Genomic DNA, 21,170 nt, shown 5'->3' on the forward strand with positions numbered 1-21,170 from the left:
AATTTCATGCAAGTATTATAGTCTTAAATTACAGACTTTTAATTAAATATTCCAACTTTTATATTTGGGAGTTGCCTATTCCAGTTATCACTGAGAACCTGGCAATTCGTACTTTATAGTCATTCAAATGTAATTTAAGAGATTTTTTGGTAATATTTGCATAAATGTTACATATACTTGATGTTACATGTTGTATGCTTCATATAGGTTTAAAATGCATATGGCATTTTGTAATTTGGGGATAAGTTGGTTGACAAGTGATTGGAAATCCAAAATAATAGCAGCTTAAACTAGTAACAGTTCTGTCTTCTAAAAAGAGGTCCGGAGGTATGCAGTCCCGGTTGGCAGGAGAATTGCACACAGGGCTGTTTATTGGTCTCACTTGAGTTTGCCTTTGCCACCTTCAGCTCAGGACCTCCATTTCTAAGCCATCAGAAAAGAGGAAAGGGAAGGGCAGACAGACTCCCTTCTCTTAAAGGACATTTCCTAGAGTGCACAGATTTGGGTCACGGGACAGATTTGAATCACGTGACCACACCTGGTTGTATGATTGGTCATGGTCATTTTTATATGTTCAATACCTAATTCCATGGCTGTTGCATGTTAGGTTGCGGCACCAGGCCTTATAGTGTATATATCTTTATAGGGGCACTATATTTTATTCCATTTCCTGCTAGAGTGGTCATTCACATGTTGTCTGGTATTGATTAGTGATCATTTCTCTTTTGTGAGTGTGCCATGCTATTAATTAAAACTTCTGTTTGAGAATAGAGATTAAAGACTTATTTTCCAAATGTCATATTATGAACACTGTCCAAGGTTAAGCATAAATCTTGAAAACAGCAGAGGACATGCATCAGTAATCCCATTTTACAATTAAGTTATATAAAATCTCATTATTAGAGTCATTAGGCAAATTAGCAAATTTGATCAGCAAATTTGTAATGCAAAGTTCAAATATGACTCCAACTAAGTGAACTAATTGGGAAATTTAAAATGCATAAATACCTGAAATACAAAGAAAACATCTAAATGTTAAGTTTCTTCTCTGAGGCAAAAAAATCAATTTTAAGTTCCCATATGTATTAAAGGTTAATCAGATGAAATAATATTTATAAATATATTCGAGATGAACATGATATTTTTCTTTATAATTGAGCATTAGGGATTGTAAAATATTCTTTAGCGCCTGTAAATGCTGTTACCTGATTTATTTTGATTGCTGAGTGCTTTTTGCCTTGAGTAGAACAATGCTATTAATTACTGAAACCATTTTTAATAATACTGTAGGCTTAGTTTGTCAATTTCCCCAATGCTTGCTCAATTTCTGAGAAACCAATCATTGCTATTGTAACGATTATTTGCTGTATTTTGTACCTTTAGAGTTTCCATGGCACAGTTTGATCTGTTCTCTTCATTCTTGCCTTTGTCGTTTGTTTCTTGTGCTTTCTGACTCTCACCTGACCTATCCTCTTGGGAAGATGTGTCCTTTTTGTAGTTCCCCCCAATTTTTTTTTAATTGATTTATTTGCTTGAAAGTCAGAGTTACACAGAGAGAGAAGGAGAGGCAGAGAGAGAGAGAAAGGTCTTCCATCCGCTGGTTCACTCCCCAGATGGCCACAGCAGCCAGAGCTGTGTCGATCTGAAGCCAGGAGCCTCCTCTGGGTCTCCCACACGGGTGCAGGGGCCCAAGGATTTGGGCCATCTTCTACTGCTTTCCCAGGGCATAGCAGAGAGATGGATCGGAAGTGGAGTAGCCAGGACTTGAACCGGCGTCCATATGGGATGCCGGCACTGCAGATGATGGCTTTACCCACTAGGCCACAGTGCCAGCCCCTCCCCAAATGTTTTATACTTGATCATGGAAAACTTTACACAGGGTCATAATGGGTTTTCTTTCTGGCTTCACCAGAGAAAATTCATTCAAAAATTAGATATTAATTGTTTAGAAATTTTATTGTCAGTGTTTAAGGTTTTGTAGTATCACCACAAATTGCTCTTTAATGAAATAAAAAGAGAGAAACCTGTCTTGAAGGTTTTGAACATTCTTGACTGTGTGCCAGCATCCTGGTTCCCCTGAGTTTGATGGGGACATCAACATAGTAGATGTGCTTTATTTATAGCAACTTTTAGGCATCTCAGATTTTAACCATTTTTAAAAACCGTTGTTATAACCAGAGGAACAATTAACTCTAGGTGCAGATTTGGATTTTTCTTGTTTTATTTTTAGTTGGCATATTGTTTCTGTGGGTTCTGCATCCAAGGATTCAACCAACCATGGATCAGAAACATTTGACAAAATATGACATCTGTAACTGAACATGCAAAGACATATTTTTCCCCAAAGATCACAGAATAATAACTACTTTTGTAGCATTTGCATTACATTAGATATTTGTAACCTGAAGGTGATTCAAAGTACTGTGTACAGGAGGGTATACAGAGATTATATGCAAATAATATACCATTTTTGTAGAGGAATTTGAGCATCCAAAGATTAGTTTTTGTTTTATTATTTGAGAGGTAGTGAGCTTCCATACACTGATTCAGTTCCTAAATATTTGCACCAGCTGGGGATGGGCCAGGCTGAACCCAGGAGCTGAGAACTGAATCTAAGTCTCTCACATGGGTTTCAGATATGCAACTGCTGGAGCTGTCTCCCACTGCCTCCCAGAGTCTGCATTAGCGGGAAGTTGGAATGAAGAGGTAGAGCCAGGATCGGAACTCAGGCACTATGACGTGGGATGAGGTCTTTCTAATCCGCATCCCAACCAGTAGACCAAATGCCGATTTCCATTCTCAGATTTTGATATCAATGGGAGTCTTGAACTAAATTCCCCTTGGAAACTGAGTTATCACATTAATTGCATATAGGAAGGTATTTCAAAAGTTCCCTAAGAGGTAATGTGCATTTTCCATAAACTTTCATGTGATAAGGGAGTACAATATAATTTTGTGATGTATTTATACATCGTAGAATGATCTGACAATTGTCTGGAGGCAATCTTACTACAAATGTGTACTGATAATTGGTAGAGATGCAAGAGGTATGCTTTTGCTTTTTAATTTTATCAGGCCAAAGCGAGGGGCCAGGAACTCTCTCCATGTTTCCTACTTGGGTGGCAGAAATGCAGTTAATTGGGTTGTCATGTGCTGTCTTTCAGGCCTTATAGCAGGATGCTGGATCAGAAGTGGAGGAGCTAGGACTCGAATCAGGCTCTCCAGTGTGAGATGTGGATGACCCAATTGGCAGTTGAACCTGTTATGACATAACACATGCTTTTTTTTTTTTTTTTTTTTTTTTTTTTTTTGACAGGCAGAGTGGATAGTGTGAGAGAGAGAGACAGAGAGAAAGGTTTTCCTTTTGCCGTTGGTTCACCCTCCAATGGTCACCGAGGCCAGCCCATCGCGCTGATCTGAAGCCAGGAGCCAGGTACTTCTCCTGGTCTCCCATGCGGGTGCAGGGCCCAAGCACTTGGGCCATCCTCCACTGCACTCCCGGGCAATAGCAGAGAGCTGGCCTGGAAGAGGGGCAACCGGGACAGAATCTGGTGCCCCGGCCGGGACTAGAACCCGGTGTGCCGGCGCCGCTAGGTGGAGGATCAGCCTATTGAGCCACGGCACCGGCCAACACATGCTTTTTAAAATTTAGAAAATTTCCTTTTTGCTTTTTGCCTTTCTTATGAAAACAATAAAAATAACTGATACATTTTTTGAAAAGTAATCCTTTTAATTTAGTCTCCAATTCCATATTTTCTGGGTATTTCATATTTGTGGTTGGCAGAAATATGAAGACCTTAATTTCTTAAAAAAAAAATGTGTTGTACTTTGTTACCAGGAAATGCTAAGTGGTTTCTCAGCTTCAGTACTGTTGGCATCTGAGGCTGTGTTGTTCCTTGCTGTGGAGTGTTGCTGCGTACCTTGTGAAATGTTTATCAGCATCTGTGGCCTCCACTGACCAGACTCGAGTAGCATCCCCTCGTTGTGACAACGATAAATGACTCTGGACTTTGCCAAATATCCCCTGGGTGGAAAAAGACACCCATAGTTGAGAATCACTGTGCTAAATAAATGTTTCCCTTCTGTCTCTGTCATGTTTAGAATCAGCTAGGGATTTGTGTGCCTATTTACATTTAATGTTTGAATTCAACTCTTATCCAATCCACTGTTACCATGGGTTGACTGGTTTCCATTAATCAAGTGTCCTGATTATTGTGATTTTTAAAAAAACGGTATTTTAGACAAACACAGGGTTGTTAGGGGAGACTGGGGAAAAGATGGGCAAAAGTGTAACAGGGAATAGAAATTCTGTGCATGTAATGGTAATTCCTAGAACTTCTTATCAAAATCAGAAAAAAAAACCACACTACAAGGATTCAAAGCAGAACATTATTTTTTTCTTTAAGTAAAGTGATCCACTGGAATTCAGGTGTTAAAATGAATAGTGGTAGCTTATATGTCTGGATAAATTTTCTTGCTTTGACTAAGACAAATACTTAGCTTTTTTTTTTTTTCTTTCCCCAGTTGATAGTCTATATAAGTGGCCATTTAATTTCATTAACTTTTTCAAAAAGATAAGTCCTTGGAAATGTAATGTGGGGAGCAAAGTATTTGCTTTTTAAAAATGTTATAATTTATCCCTGTATGCACAGATTTATAAAGCCAACTCTACCATTTAAAAGTTAAAAATCAGTAAATTTTTTTTTGATTTCTCCCCCAAAGGCCCTTCAAATTCACATGGATATATGGCATGAACTGATTTCCTTAACATAATATAGATAAAATTTTTATAATCAGATTCTGGCTTGATATATTAAAATCTGGTTTTGGTTTTAATTTACATAGAAACCAGATTTTATTGACATGATAGGTATGTAAACAAACTCCATCTTTGATTAAAATAAACCTGAAAAAGCCTTTGATATGAATCATATATTGAAACATAGGTCTCCATTTAGAGCCAGAATGCTGGGCTTGAACTTTGACACACTTACTATTAGTTGTGTGACCTTTCATATATTTATTTTGCCTCAAAAAGTTCATCATTTATAAAATAAAGCTACATCGCTTCTCAGCCTTTTGGCTAAGATCAAGTCTAAAACAGAGCTAGTATTATTTTTTGAGTAAAATTACCTGAGTTATATAAAGTACTTGACATATCGTAAGTGCTAAGTATAGCTGCTATTATTGTAATTATTGCAATGTGAAGTATTTCTATCCATCCACCATATATTCAGTAAAATAAAGAAGGGGTCCTATAATTGTAGGAAATGGCAGTAACCAGAGCCTGGTCATAACTGTAGTAGAATGTACCCACATTTTCCCTGTTTTCCCAAAGTGGCACTTGATGCCTTTTCAGCATATCAATGCAAGATAATGTTACAAAATCTGGAGAGATTGAGTGCAAAGAGAGGCATAACCTTGTATGCATTCATCCTAAAATGAATTATTTTTGCCTCTTTCCTCTTTTTTTCCTTCATAGAATGAGATTAGGATTTAGTATCAAAGAAACTGTTGCATTGCTGGCTTTGCCTCTTAGTAACTGTATAGCCTAGAGTCAACTGTTTGTTCTCTGAGCCTCTCCTTGCTGTGTAATGTGGGAATGTAGGCAGCACTGTTCACTACTGCATACTGTCAACTGTCTCCCATTGTCCTGTGGACTCTTGACACATTCTGGAATCCATTCCTGTGGTGATACTGGTCTTGTGCCCTCTGGTGTAGTAATTTTCCATGCTATTCATTTCCACTATTGTCTCCCCCTGTAGGTTGTGCTTCCATAGGTAAGCACATGTGTGACTTACTCATGTTTGCAGCATTGGTACTAGAGTGTGGTTGGTGCTCATTGAACTCCTTTAACCCATGAGAAATCTGTCGAAGCAGCTGTCTTAAGTTGGATGGATTCACACTCTTGCTGACTTTACTAAGATGATAGAGAGAGGGTCAGTTTGAGATTCTAAGAGCTATGTTATATGTCAGCCTGGAAACTTGCCTGCTACCTGGCTGCATGTGTGTCTGTGATGAGGATCCCCCAAAGAATAAGGCTGGCTGTGCAGGATTGCCTGGGTGTGGTTCTCATACTATTTGTCATTTTCTCCTCTTTGTATATTTTATGAATTAGAAAATGACAGGAATATAATATGCTAGCATTAGGCATCCCAGGAGGCCAAGGACATCAATTTTCAAGGTTTATGGGCTTTAGGCACATTGTCAAAGTGCTCATTCCCTTCCATGTTCATTGCGGCCTGCCTAATAGCAAATTTGCCCTTTAGAAAGATAATTATGTGGGGACTAATTAGCAGGCTATTGCAGTTATTGAGGTGACAGAAAAGATAAAAAGGGCTCTGACAAAGTCATGAAGATGAACCTTGGGGGCAGGGCATAAAGAGCCTTAGGAAATAAGAATCTGTGGACTCTGGACTTTGCTCATGTCACAGAACACGGAATTGTGAGGGCCAGTGAAGAATCAAGAATGCGAATCGGGTTTCTGATTTTTGCAACTGGAGCAAACAATGGCCTTAATCACTAAAGATATTTTTTCTTTGGTCTATTGTATCTATGTTTATTTGGTTTTGAGTAGAAGAAAATGTTTTCAATTTTCATATGCACTGAATTTGAAATTCCGGTGAGGCCCTGGTTGCAGAGCTCAGACAGCTGTTCAGAACAGATCTGGGTGTCAGGAGGGAGATCCTTGCTTCAGAATTGAGAGCATCCGGCATATACATGAGTCACGTTTATGCATGATGTCATGTGGAAACTGTTTATCGAGAGAAGAGACAAAGGCAAAATAATATGAGATACTAACTTGAAAAGCAGTGTCAATCAACAGGCGCTTTTTGCTTTATCCTGCAGAGGATGATCCCCTGAGTGGAAGAGAATTAGGGGAGACTTGTTTTTCCGAAGCCAACAAAATAAAGAATTTCAGGAAGGAAGATGGACTCAAGTCTCTAGTGCTATGGTTAAGTGGGTGGTTCACATAAGGACACTATTTTGAGGGTTTGAGAATTAGTAGACATTTGATATGATGTATTGGGGATTCTGGGAATAGAGCCTAAATTAGATTTAGGGTTGAACCGGATTTGGAGATGGGACATATGCAGCATAGATCATCCTTAAAGAAAATCTGACTTTGAATGGAAAAAACAGTCATAAAAAGTATAGGTGGAACCAGGAATGAAGAACTATTTTAGGGCTATTTTCTTCTGCTATTTGTAAAGAGCTTCATGGACATGTTTGTAATCTTAAGAGGGAAAGAAAAATGTAATGGGGAAAGATCATGAAGATAGGCAGATGGGGTCTATTTTAAGATTTTTAATTTCTAAGAAAGATCGAAATAATAAAATTGCATACCCAGGTAGTATTTCTCTTCTGGTGCAACCTTACATCTAAGAAGGGCCCTTTTATCTGAAAGTGAAAGAAAAGTGAAACAAGACAATGAAGGTTGTAGACGAGTTTCGCAAATGAGATAACGCATAAGAGCTTCATTAACTGGGAAGCATTGTATCTATCAGTCAATTGATTCTAAAGAATGTGGCTTATTCATGTTGAAAATGATAGCTTGATCCGTTTTACCCACCTTTAAAGACAGTTTTCATGCACTCTAGAACCCAGGAGGAAGCTTCTTTCTCCCTTGTTCTCCGAACCTGCAAAGCACACTGAACCACACACCCTTATCCATTTCATGAGCCAAGTGTTGTTCAAGATCATTTTATATAAGAGCATGTCTATGTGTACATCACAGTGATCTTTATGGGTTTGGGAATTCTTTAATCTTTTCAAATGAATTTTTTGTTAATATTAGAAATAATGAAGTTCACATGTGCTAAGGAAAACAGCAAACACTTGTTAGTTTCAAAATGATTCTCTTCAATGAAATAATAAGCAGAGTATTTTGAAATGCTCTGTAAAGTAAGTGTTGATCAGTTGCCTTCTCTTTTTGCACATTCCCTGTGACCAGTCTTTCAAAGGCCTCGGCAGCTGCCAAGTTGATACTGCAGTTTGTGATGACAGCGGCAGTACTCAAGCCCATAGCTGTGGCTAATGTCTTAAAGATACTTACTGATTACAAGGTAATGGGCATGGGCTCAAAAGTGCTGTCTGAGTGCTTTGTGAACTTAGTTCAATTCTCTGTCACCTCATCTGCAAAAACATGATTGTATTTTAGTTCCATTTAGGTCAGCAGGGCGGAGCCTGAAGCAGCTGGCTAATTACATGTGACCACCACTTAAAGAGCCTCCTGGGGAGACTCGTGGAGTCTTAGGGGCTGTAGAGTGGGTGTGTTTCAGAGCGGTGAACTGAATGAGCTGTGCACAGTGTGCTAGACGAAATCCAACTAGCAAGGCAAAGCAACGTGGGCAGCCTTTAGTCGTTTCCCCTTTATGCCCTTATGGTGCCTGGGAAGATTGGGACTCTTTTTGCTGTTGACCTAGACTACCTTTGAATGTCATGTGGTTGTGGACCAGTGTTTCCCAAATAGCGCACTGCTAATGGGAGAGAGAGGCATCTCCTATTCCCATATAGATACATTACCATCTTAGACAAGCTTCCTTTCTCAAACGATGAGATATTGTGTATACCTTATGAACAAATTTAAGCTGTTAGTAATTCTAGTGGGGACCGAAAAGGCAAAGCAGAAAGGCCCAAGTTCAGTGATGCTGGCAGGCTTTTTGAAACTGCCTCTTAATACTTTCTAATGCAACATGAATACCTACAGCATGGTGTTCTCTCCTGAGGAATCCCTGCCTTCTATTTAGAATTTATTTTTATAGTACCGGTTCAGCCTTTTTTTTGTGCTTCTAAACATATTTTACTTTTGGAATATAAAATAAAAATTTGTGGTTTTATGTATAGTAATGCAATCCTGTCTCCAAATTTCTGTTTTCCCCCTGCAGAGGGTTACTACTACAGGAGAACAGCAGATTTGCAGAAGCCCTGCATTATTACAAATTGGCCATTGGGAGCAGGCCCACCCTGGCTTGTAAGTAATAATCATTTTTTTAAAGCCTCTTTCCATTCATGAAAATTGTCTTTGTGACTTCTAGCCTCCCAGAGAAAACATTGTGTGTTTAGATTTCTGAATATTTGCTTCTCAAGTTATGAACCTCTAACAACCATATTTCTCTAGATTTTTATCATTTTGATGGCTATTTATCATTTTAAAACATATTACAGTAGTTATAAATTTTATGCAACTAGATTTTTAACCTCAAAAGTATTTGGAGTTCCTTGAGGGCAGAGACATTTCATATATTTTTTGACAATATCTGCAGTTCCCATTACCATTCTTGCTCCCGTAAGTATTTGTTCCATGCAATTTTATTCTTGGTTTTCTTTGAAAATCATGAATAATTCTTAGGAGCTAAATGCAGCCAAAACGATTTGATTTTTTCCACCGTGTATATCACCTTCTCACACTTCTGTTTTCACTCCTTCCCCCCCCCCCCCAGCTGCCTATTTAAACACGGGCATTATTCTAATGAACCAAGGGAAGACAGAAGAAGCCCGGCGCACGTTCTTCAAGTGTTCTGAGATCCCAGACGAAAACCTGAAGGACCCCCATGCACACAAGAGCTCTGTGACCAGCTGTCTGTACAACCTGGGCAAGCTCTATCATGAGCAGGGACGCTATGAGGTCTGGCCTGGTCCCTGCTACCTTTCGTTTCCCCCCTGTTCCAATCCAGCTTCGTGTTCTCTAACCCACAGCATCCTTGCAGGGCCCCCTGCTGTCTGTTCTTTGAGAAACTAATATATGTTTGTGATAAAAGGGTTTTGTGATCTGTGATAACAAGTTATTTGATAAAACTTCCGCTCCATAAAACTTTGACAGGTTTGTTTTATGTGTGAAGTTCTCAGAGCAATTATAATATATCCAGAAGGCTGGTGAATATTCAGGAAAGAGAAGTAACGTGCATTGTTTCTCAGCTGATTTGCTCAGGATTCCTTTGATTTCATGCTCCAAGACGCTAACTACAGAATTGTTGAACTCGATCCAGGGTTTTCTTTTTTATATAATTTTATTCATTTTCATTTTATTATTTTTTTTGTTTGGTTTTGTTTGTTTTTACGGGCAGAGTGGACAGTGAGAGAGAGAGACAGAGAGAAAGGTCTTCCTTTGCCGTTGGTTCACTCTCCAATGGCCGCCGTGGTCAGCGCACTGCGCTGATCCGAAGGCAGGAGCCAGGTGCTTCTCCTGGTCTCCCATGGGGTGCAGGGCCCAAGGACTTGGGCCATCCTCCACTGCGCTCCCTGGCCACAGCAGAGAGCTGGCCTGGAAGAGGGGCAACCAGGACAGAATCCGGCGCCCTGACCGGGACTAGAACCCAGTGTGCCGGCGCCGTTAGGTGGAGGATTAGCCTAGTGAGCCGCAGCGCCGGCCTATTTTCATTTTATTTGAAAGGCAGAGAGGCAGAGGTGGAGTGGGATATAGAGACAGAGAGGGATCTTTGCTCTCTGATTCATTCCCCCAATGCCCACAGAAGCCAGGGCCCTGATAGGCAGAAGCCAGGAGCCTAGAACTCAGGCCGTCTCCAACATGGAGGCGGGAACTCGAGTACATGAGCCATCATCTGGTGCCCATTAACAAGAAGCTGAACCTGGACCTGGGGGCTCAGCCACCACAGTGCACCCGCTCGCAGGGTCTGATTTTCTTTTTTAAAATATGTTGTTTGTCCTCATTGAAGTGATCTGTGAGCGGGCCTTTAGTCTAGTGGTTTAGAGGACAGTTAGCATACTCGTGTTCAATAATGGGGTGCCGGGTTCAGTCTTGGTTTTTGATTCCAGTTTCCTGCTATTATATAACATGGGAAGCAGGTGTGATGACTTAAGTAGGTCTCACACAGTTAGGAGACCCAGACTGAGTGCTCAGTTCCTGGTGCAGGAGAAGCCTCCTGGACTAACCGTTGTAAGCATTTGCAGAATGAACCAGTGGATGGGAACTCTGTCTCTCTGTCTCTTCCTGTCTCTCTGCCTCTTAAGTATTTTAAAAATGTGATTGAATGTAAATCTTACCATTTCTTTTAATTCTTCTTAGAGCTAGAGTGAAATTAAAAAATTAGAAAGGAAAAGTATTGTACCCTAAGTAGGTGACCCAGCCTCGTCCTCCCCTTGTTTCTGTTGTGTGTGTTGCCAGTTGCCCACCACGACCCCCTCTCTCCTTTAACCTGATCCATACCCCCTCAAATACTTAAACAGTATTTTGAGACTGAAGTATGGAGATGAGGATACAACTTTTGAAATAATTGCATTTAATGATTTCAGTGTGCCTTGATATCTGGGATACTTATTTATTAGGTTGTATTTAAATCCTTGTAAGTTGTCTGGCTTAAAGTAACTATGGACTTCGGGTAACTTGCAAATATGATTTTTTTAGCTTTTTATTAAATAACATGTGAAGTAGAAAATTCATAATAAAGGAGAACCGCTAGCATTTGATTCCCTGTTATATATTTAATAAAATTAAATATAAAATTTAATTTTCATTCTTCACTGAGTGAATGGAGTGTTTTCAGATGTGAAATTGAGATAGGGTACCATCAAAGGGACAGTCCAATTATGTCCCTCTATTGAACCATTTAGATAGGAATGAATGCTTTTAACTTTGAAGAATGTTAATAACTTATTTTTATCAGATATGCCTGTGCTTTAGTGATGATTTATCTCTTGGTTTTGTTTTTTCAATTAGGAGGCCCTGAGTGTATACAAGGAGGCTATTCAGAAAATGCCAAGACAGTTTGCCCCTCAGAGCTTATACAACATGATGGGTAAGTAAAACACTGGTATTGTAATTGATATTTTAGTGACCTGTTGACACATTTAAACCTGTGCACTTACAATGAATCATAGTATTAACACTCACAAAGAAAACTTATTCACCCATCAGTGTCACCATGAAATCTGCGAGAGCATGTTCGTTCTGATGTGGGTGAATTAATGTACTCTCCTAACACATTGGTCAGGTCCCATAATGATTGCAGGGGGTTCTGAAAATCATTTGGATGAATTGAGTATTAGCTGGACTCTAGAGAGAAAAAGTAGCATTGTATATGTATGTGTGATTTTGTGATTATGTTTACAGATGAATAAATTACGCATTTGTTCTATTTAATGTAGCAAATTCATGCCAATTTTGAACGGGTTAGTCTCTTAATCAGAAGATTATCAAAATTAAACATGCTTTGAAAGTTGTGAATATTGATGCATATAAAAGATGAGAAAAAGCAGCCAGCTTTTGTTTTCATTGATAAATTGAATTTTAGTGTTTTCAGAGTAGTCTTTTAGTCTAAAAACAAGACTGAAATCTGTAAATATGCTTATAATACAGTGATTCCTTTTTTAAAGATTTTGCTTATTTATTTGAAAGGCAGGGTTACAGAGAGAGAGAAAGAGAGAGAGAGAGATCTTCCATCCACTGGTTTACCCAACTGGCCACGATACCTTGACCCCAGCTGGTACTAGAGCCTGGAACTTCATATATCTCCTAGATGGGTAGCATAGGCCATCTTCTGTGACATTTCCAGGAACATTAACAGAGAGCTAGAGAGGAAGTGGAGCAGCCAGGACTTGACTGGTGCTCTGTAGGGTGCTCGTATTGCAAGTGGTGACCCCAAGATTCCTCTCTCTTTGTTGGATAATTCTTTCAAACATACCAGTCAGAAAGTACATGAATCTGGGGCATGGAGTTTTGTTAAGTACAGGAGGTCATGAACAACAAATTCTGTTAAAATGGGGCTGACATGGTAGCACAGTGGGTAAAGCTGCTGCCTGTGATGCTGGCATCCGTTATGGGTGCTGGTTCGAGTCCCAGCTGCTTCACTGTTGATCCAGCTCCGTGCTAATGTGCTAAAGAAAGCAAGCAGTGAAAAATGGCCCAGGTTCTTGGGCCCCTGCACCCATGTGGAAGACCCAGAAATTCCTGACTCCTGACTTCAACCTCGCCCAGCCCGCTGTTGTGGCCATCTGGGGAGTGAACCAGAGGATGGAAGATCTCTCTCTGGCTCCTCCTTTCTGTAACTCTGCCCTTCAAATAAATAAATCTTTAAAAATAAATTCTAATAAAGTACCTACATGTCAGTAACCACTGACTGTCTTGTAGGAGATTGGTACTACATTTGTTTAGAGGTGAACACAGCTGAATCCTGCCTTTCGAGGTTGGGACACTTGGAAAAAAATGACCAACATTTTTTCAATTTTGCTCACATACATTGCTTTTTTTGTGCTTTGTTTATTAGTTACCATAAATCAAGGAAAATATGTTTGTCTTTTGGGAACTGGCTTATTTCAATAAGAATAATGGTCTCCAATTGCATCAATTTTGTTGTCAAAGACATTTGCGTCAATTTTGTTCTTTTTTATGTCCAAGTAGCATTCCATCATGCATAAACCACAATTTCTCTATCCAGTAATCCTTGATGGGCATCTGTGGTGACTCCATGTCTTAACTACTGTGAATTGAGCTGCTATAGACATGGGGGTATGAAAAACACTTCAATATGCTGATTTCATTTCCTTTGGGTTAATTCCCAGGTTGGGATGGCTGGGTCATATGGTAGGTCTATTTTCATATTTCCAAAGAACCTCCATACTTTCTTTCACAATGGCTGTACTAGTTTATATTCCAACTAACCATGTGTTAGGATATGTTTTTCACACATCATCACCAGCATTTGTTGTTATTTGATTTTTTTAAAAGATTTATTTATTTATTTGAAAGAGTTACACAGAGAGAGGAGAAGCGGAGAGAAAGAGAGGTCTTCCATCCAATGGTTCACTCCCCAGATGGCCGCAATGGCCAGAGCTGTGCCAATCCAAAGCCATGAGCCAGGAGCTTCTTCCGGGTCTCCGTCGTGGGTGCAGGGGCCCAAGGGCTTGGGCCATCTTCTACTGCTTTCTCAGGCCACAGCAGAGAGCTGGATTGGAAGGGGAGCAGCCGAGACTAGTACCGGTGCCCATATGGGATACCAGTGCTTCAGGCCAGGGCATTAACCCGCTGAGCCACAGCACCAGCCCCGTTATTTGATTTTGGGATGTTGCCAATTTAACTGGGGTGAGGTGAAATTTTAATGTGGTTTTGCTTTGCATTTCTCTAATGGCTAGTGATTTTGAGCATCTTTGCATTTGTCTGTTGGCCATTTGTCTTTCATCTTTCGAAAAATGCCTGTGCATGTCATTTGTCTATTACTTAACTAAATTGTTTTGCTGTTGTGTTTCTTGAGCTTCTTAAATATTATGGATGTTAATTCTTTATCAGATGTATAGTTTGCAAATATTTTCTCCCTTTCTGTCCATTGCCTCTGTGTTGAGTGTTTTTTGTGCTGTGCAGAAGCTCCTTAGCTTTTTAGAATGCCATTTGTGTATTTTTGTCTTTATCACTTGTGCTTCTAGGGACTTACCCAAAACGTCTTTGCCTTTGTCAATGTCTTGTGGTGTTGCCCTATGCTTTCCTCTAGTAGTTTGACCATTTCAGGTCTTAGATTTAGATCCCTGATTGGTTGTGAGTTGACTTTTGTACAGGGTGTATGGTAGGGTCTTCTTTCATGCTTCAGCATGCAGAGATCCCATTTTCCCCACACTGTGAAGAGACCATCCTTTCTTCAGGGTGTGATTTTAGCTCGTTTGTCAAAGATCAGTTGATTGTAGATATATGGATTAATTTCTGGGGTCTCTAATCGGTTTCATTGGTCCCCATGTCTTTTCTCTGTCTTTAAAGGTTTATTTTTTTATGTATTTGAAAGGCAGAGTTAGAGAGAGAGAGAGATTTCCATACAATGGTTGATTCCCCAAAATGGCCACTATGATCCCGTTTGGGCCAGCCCGAGGCCAGGAGCCAGGTGGCTCTTGGGTCACCTTCCATTGCATTCCCAGGCTCATTAGCAGGAAGCTGGATCAGAAGTGAAGCAGCTGGGACTCGAACTGGTGCCTGTCTGGGATATTGGCACCACAGGCAGCAGCTTTACCTGCTACACCACAACATGTGTCTATTCTTGTGCCACTACCAAGATTTTTTTGATTCTAACCCCCTTGTACTATGTTTAGAAATCTGATATTGTGATGCTTCCAGCTTTATTTGTATTGCTTAGGATTCCTTTAGCTTGAAAGGTCTATTTATTCTTGAATTTTATTTCTTTCTTCCTACTCATTTGGGGTTTGATTTGTTCTTGTTTTTCTGGGTCCTTTAGATGCACTGTTAGGTCATTTATTTGATGACTTCCAATTTCTTGATGTAGGCATTAATTTCTATAAACGTCCCTCTTTTTTTAAAAGATTTATTTATTTGAAAGTCAAAGTGGCACAGAGAGGGAATAAGAAGCAGAGGGAGAGTGAGAGAGAGGGAGTGGGAGAGAGATCTTACGTCTGTTGGTTCATTCCCCAATTGGCCACAATAGCCAGAGCTGCACTGATTGGAAGCCAGGAGCCTGGAGCTTCTTCTGAGTCTCTCACATGGGTACAGGGGCCCAAGGACTTGGGCCATCTTCCACTGCTTTCCAAGGCCATTGCAGACAGCTAGATTTGGAGTGGAGCAGCTGGGACTTGAACCAGCGCCCATATGGGATGCTGACACTGCAGGCAGTGGCTTTACCTGCTATGCCACAGCACCAGCTCCTAAACTTCCTCTTAATACTACTTTTGCTGTTTATAAGTTATGAGATGCTGTATTGTCATTTTCATTGTTTTCCAGGAATGTTTTCATTTACCTTTTTATTTCTTCTGTGACTTACTGTTCATTCAGGTGCATGTTGTTAAGTCTCTGTTCACATGTTTTCTAGAATTTCATAATTTGTTAATTTACAGCTTCATTCTGTTGTCAAAAATGATATAGTATGATTTCAAATTTTTAAAATTTGTTTAGACTTGCTTTATGGCCTAACATGTGGTCTGTCCTAGAGAAAGACCCATGCACCAATGAGAAGAATGTGTATTCTATAGCTGTGGGATGGAATGTTCAGTAGATACCAGTTAGATCCATTTGATGCGTAGTGCTTTCTCTGTTAACTTTCTCTCTAGTTTATCTGTTCATTCATGAAAGTGGAGTGTTTTGAAGTCCACCATTATTACTGTATTAGAGCCAATGCCTCCCTTTAGATCCATTAACTTTTGTTTTATATACCCAGGTTCTATCATTGGGTGCATATATTTTTACCATAGTTACATATTCCTGTTGAATTGATCCATTAATCCTTACATAATGTCCTTTGTCTCTTTTAATAGTTTTTTAATCTATTTTGTCTGATGTTCAGATGGCTACTCCTTCTCATTTTTGATTTTTATTAACATAGAGATCTTTTCCATCCATTCACTTTCATTCTGTGTGTATCATTGTTGGTGAGGTATGTTTCTTGCAGGCAGCAAACAGATGTCTTGTTCTTTATTCAGTAAGTCTGTATCTTTTAATTGGAGAATTTGGGCCATTTGCATCCAAGGTTACTATGAGTAATGACTTGGCCTGTCATTTTTTCATAAACATTCCTATTGTTTGTTTTGGATTTACTTTGTACTTTTTTTAAACTTTTATTTAATAAATATAAATTTCCAAAGTACAGCTTATGGATTACAATGGATTTTCCCCCCATAACTTCCCTCCCACCCGCAACCCTCCCATCTCCCGCTCCCTCTCCCATTCCATTCACATAAAGATTCATTTTCAATTATCTTTATATACAGAAGATCAGTTTACTATATATTAAGTAAAGATTTCAACAGTTTGCACCCACACTGAAACACAAAGTGTAAAATACTGTTTGAGTACTAGTTATAGCATTAATTCACATTGGACAACACATTAAGGACAGAGATCCTATATGAGGAGTAAGTACACAGTGACTCTTGTTGTTGACTTAACAATTGACACTCTTGTTTATGGCATCAATAATCTCCCTAGGCTCTTGTCATGAGTTGCCAAGGCTACTTTTGAGTTGCCAAGCCTTTTGAGTTCGCCAACTCTGATCTTATTTAGACAAGGTCATAGTCAAAGTGGAAGTTGTCTCCTCCCTTCAGAGAAAGGTATCTCCTTCTTTGATGGCCAGTTCTTTCTACTGTCATCTCACTCGCAGAGATCTTTCATTTAGGTTTTTTGTTTTTTGTTTTGTTTTTTTTTGTTTGTTTGTTTGTTTGTTTGTTTTTGCCAGAGTGTCTTGGCTTTCCATGCCTGAAATACTCTCATGGGCTCTTCAGCCAGATTTGAATGCCTTAAGGGCTAATTCTGAGGCCAGAGTGCTATGTACTTTTAATAGGAGATTTTCTGGCTTGACATTCTTTTGTGGCTATCTTTCTCTGTTTCTGTATATAGCACATCCTTAAGTATCATTTTATGGCTGGATGATCAGTGACAAATTCTTTCAATTTTCATTTGTTTTGGAAGGTCTCTGTTTCGCCTTCATGTATAAATGAAAGCTTCGCTGGGTACAGTATTCTAGATTGGTAGTTTTTTTGTTTTGTTTTGTTTTGTTTTGTTTTTCTTTTTAATACTATGACTATTTTCTGCTAGCCTGTCAGGTTTCTGATGAGAAATCAGCTGTTAATTTAATTGGAAATTCTTTGAAGATAATCTATTTTTTTTCTCATTCACATTTTAGGATCTTTTCTTTATGTTTTACTTTTGAAATTTTGAGTATAATATGCCATGGTGAAGATTATTTCTGGTCATATGTGTTAGGAGTTCTTTGTGCTTCCTGTACTTAGATGTCTGTACCCATCTTTAAATTAGGAAACTTTCTGTTACTATTTTTCTGAATAGATCTTCTAATCCATCTGCTATTCCACACTTTGAGGAACTTCTAGTACACATATGTTTGGTTTTTGATAGTATTCCATAAATCTTGGGCAGTTCTTTAAGTTTTTTGAATTTTTTTGTTGTTGTTTGGACTGAAATATATTTTCAAAGATTTGTCTTCTGCTCAGATATTCTTTCTTCTGTCTCACTGAGTATATTGTCAAGGCTTTTCACTATTTTTTTTTGGTATATTGAATTAGTTATTTCTAATATTACAGTTTGATTTCCCTTCAGTATCTCTATCTCCTGGAGAGATTTCTCCTCTATATCATATATGGATTTCTTTAGCTCCTGTAATTGCTTTTACTTGTTTTTTAGGAATCTTATGATCATTCATTTGAATTCTTTTTCAGGCATTTCATCAATCTCCTCGTCTTCACATTCTAATATATTGAAGTGTTCTTGTTTACCTTGGGGGTGGTCATGTTTCTTGTTCTTCTACATTGATTTTTTGACACCTGTGGAAACACTTGTTGGTTTTCACTTCTGAAGGTTTTTATCTTGTAAGTATGTCTCTACAGTTTAGCCGAGTTTCTGCTCCTTCAGCAGGTACCCAGAGTGTCCTGGGTGGGGTTAGGGAAGGGTCCAGAGTGACACCCAAATTGTGTGTGGTAGATTTCAAGTATCCGCAGCAGTGGGGCAGGGTATAATCACATCAGCTAGCATGTTCACAGCCTCTTTTCCTTTCTGCCAGGATGAACCACCTGCTCAGGGCGAGCCAACAGTGCCTACACACCACACCCACTCAGGTGCATGAGCCACACAAAGGACCTGTTTGCTCCTTGTGTCAGTGCCAACACTCTTTTATGACCCACTCTTCGCCTCTAAAGTGATGGCTCAAAGACCCAGCCATACCCCATGCCCTGTTACATAGTCACAGCATTCCCACAGTCACAGGGTACAAGGCTCCTACAAATCATAGAAAGCAGAGGATCCACTCTTGGCCCTATAAGCCTCTCCATCCATGGAGAGAGCTGCAGCATTCCTAGTGTTCACAGAGGTCACTTAGTGGTCACCGTGGCAAGTTGAATCCAGGTGCCATAATGGTGAGGGGGAAGGGAACATTCTACCAGCTTAAGTGGGCACCGCACCCCCCACCAGTCAGACTCAAAGTCAGTGGGGACTGCAAATTTGTCCTTCCAATTAAGGCTCCTCTTTGTGTGCAGGCTGCAGCAGCCTCTCTTCACGGTATTCAGTAGGTGCTTCCTCCCCGCTGGCCACTTGGTGGGGATTGGGGAGGAAAGCAATGTGCTCTCCCTCCACGAGGTTAAGTGTGTCCCCTGCCCCCTAGGAGCACCTCAGGCCCGAGGTACCTCGAGGTTCTCTCTCAGGTTATATTATCAGTAGCACACCTGCCACAGGTTCTTTTCACCTCACTCCAAAAAGATGGCGTCCCCTCCAGCCACCTGCTGTGGTTGTCTGTGGTGGTGACCCATTGCTGCTGTTATGATGATACAGTCCCTGGTGCTCAGTGGCGCCTCTCTTCTTTCTGGAGGTTTTCTGCTGCAGACTTCTCTCCAAGTGTCCCCTAGGAAAGCAGTTATTCTCCTTGTCTCCTGTTATCTTTCCGTGGTCAAAATCGGCAGGTCCTAGCCCTGTCCAGCCATCTTGGATCTCTCAAAAATCCCTTACTCTTAAAACGACCTGCTGATTGGTTAATGTTGCTGTTTCCAGCTAATGGAGGAAAGGGATTGCTTTTGTCCTTCAAACAAATATGTCTTTTTCTTCAGAGCACAAATTTGAAACTCAAAGTTCTCCTTTTCATTTAAACCTGCTTATATTGTTTGATATTTTCGGACCTCACTCTAGCAAATAAAGTGTGGTTAGACTATATGATGGCCAGAGCTGTATGGCTTGATCAGATATACAAAAAAATTGCATACTATCCCAGGCACCTGGCAAGAATATTTGTAAGTAATAGAAAATTTAGAAATCACTCAGAGATAGAGTGGGTCATGGATCAGTAAATAAAAACTCATTATTTGGAAAATGTTAAACAAATTCTCTTCATGTTCTCGGGAATCCCTTTCCTTGTTTCCCTTTGTAGCAGTAGGGCACTTTAGTGCTCATATTACAGAAGACACTGGGCTGTTTTTAGTTATTTGCTTTTCCTCTTTGGTCTAATTACTAAAAGGTAAACTCTACCTTCATTAAATGTAGTTTTCCCATAAACATCTATGAATTATAACAATTAACTTTTACTACCTAGCATTTCACCATCAATTTATCCACATGGCTGAATATCCATACTGGGTGTGCCTGGAATATGTGGGTTTTATTGGTTGAATTAATTTTCCTATTTTACTGCTGTATATTTTTCATGATAAAATAAATACTAAAAGAATTGCTTTCTCTGGTTTTGTCTATAAAGGCACAGTGGTTTTAGCTTATGATTTTATTCCTTTTTTTTTTTTTTGCTAAGGAAGACTTCATTTCCATTTTCCCCAGTTATCAATCAGTATATCTCTCTTTAAATTAGCATCGACAATGAGATTCTTGGCAAAGACTGCATGTGGTATCTTTATTGTTAATGGGAAGTGGTGTTCACTATAGTTAATGATTTCAGAAAAATTCATTCAATTATTTTATGTAAATAAATTGGAAAATCCAGCTGGTACCTTGGGATCTGTCTCTCCTGTGGGTGCACAGCTGCAGAGCACACACAGGCAGCAAAAGATAAGTGTGTCCCCAGGGGTTATCGCTTTGTCCTTTGCTTTTCCATTATTAAGGAAGTTATTTGTTTGCCCAGACTCTGAAAAATTCAACCTTATAATTTTTGATAGAATAATCTAAATATAATTTTAAATTCCGAATACCTTCTTTAGCTATGGTGGCCACCTTTGTTTAGTTTTATCTGCTGATCACGTTTTAGAGTTTGAGTTCTCCAGGAAACTAAAATTTTCTCCGAGAGTGAGTTCACCTCCTAATCAAATGGGTTAACTCCCTTGAGTATTTGCTTTAATTCCTAATACATTTTGATTAGCCTCTATTTGACAAGAAAAAAATGGCCTAGGAGATAAGCTGCCCTATCAGTTCATCAGTTTCATTAGTCTGTCAGCATGTGCTGATTATCCTATCAAGTTTATCAACAGCCTAGAATGTGTTTTCTCATTCACACATTTACATATCATTAGTGCCCTTTAGGGACCAGTGATGGATTATAATGCCTGGCTAGATTCAGCCTGCTAGGATTCATTTTTTTCTTATGTCCTGTTAATTTACCCTTTCAGGATCACTGGCCTTAAGCAGTTTTGTGTGTATATAGGAAGATCACATTTTTCCCCAATTATTTGTTTCTTTTCTTTAGAGGTTAGGAGAAATCAAGGAATATATGTGAAAAACCACAACTCTATTTGACTGTTAGTATTAGTCTAATAACTAAATTCATTGTAGTTTTAAAACATTCTAC

At 39.4% G+C, this 21,170-nt stretch overlaps 1 protein-coding gene across 3 annotated transcripts in view; it reads left to right on the top strand.

Moving 5' to 3' along the window:
• TMTC2 (transmembrane O-mannosyltransferase targeting cadherins 2) overlaps positions 1 to 21,170 on the top strand; it is a 449,447-nt gene that overhangs the window by 266,147 nt on the left and 162,130 nt on the right. For all 3 annotated transcript variants that reach the window (XM_002711368.5, XM_017342005.3, XM_070051474.1), the window contains 3 exons: positions 8,889 to 8,974; positions 9,444 to 9,628; positions 11,678 to 11,756. In XM_002711368.5, the coding sequence (XP_002711414.1) occupies positions 8,889 to 8,974; positions 9,444 to 9,628; positions 11,678 to 11,756 (350 nt within the window). The remainder of the gene's footprint in view (positions 1 to 8,888; positions 8,975 to 9,443; positions 9,629 to 11,677; positions 11,757 to 21,170) is intronic.

This window comes from Oryctolagus cuniculus, chromosome 11 (assembly GCF_964237555.1).
Source record: "Oryctolagus cuniculus chromosome 11, mOryCun1.1, whole genome shotgun sequence".
NCBI classification, from domain to species: domain Eukaryota; kingdom Metazoa; phylum Chordata; class Mammalia; order Lagomorpha; family Leporidae; genus Oryctolagus; species Oryctolagus cuniculus.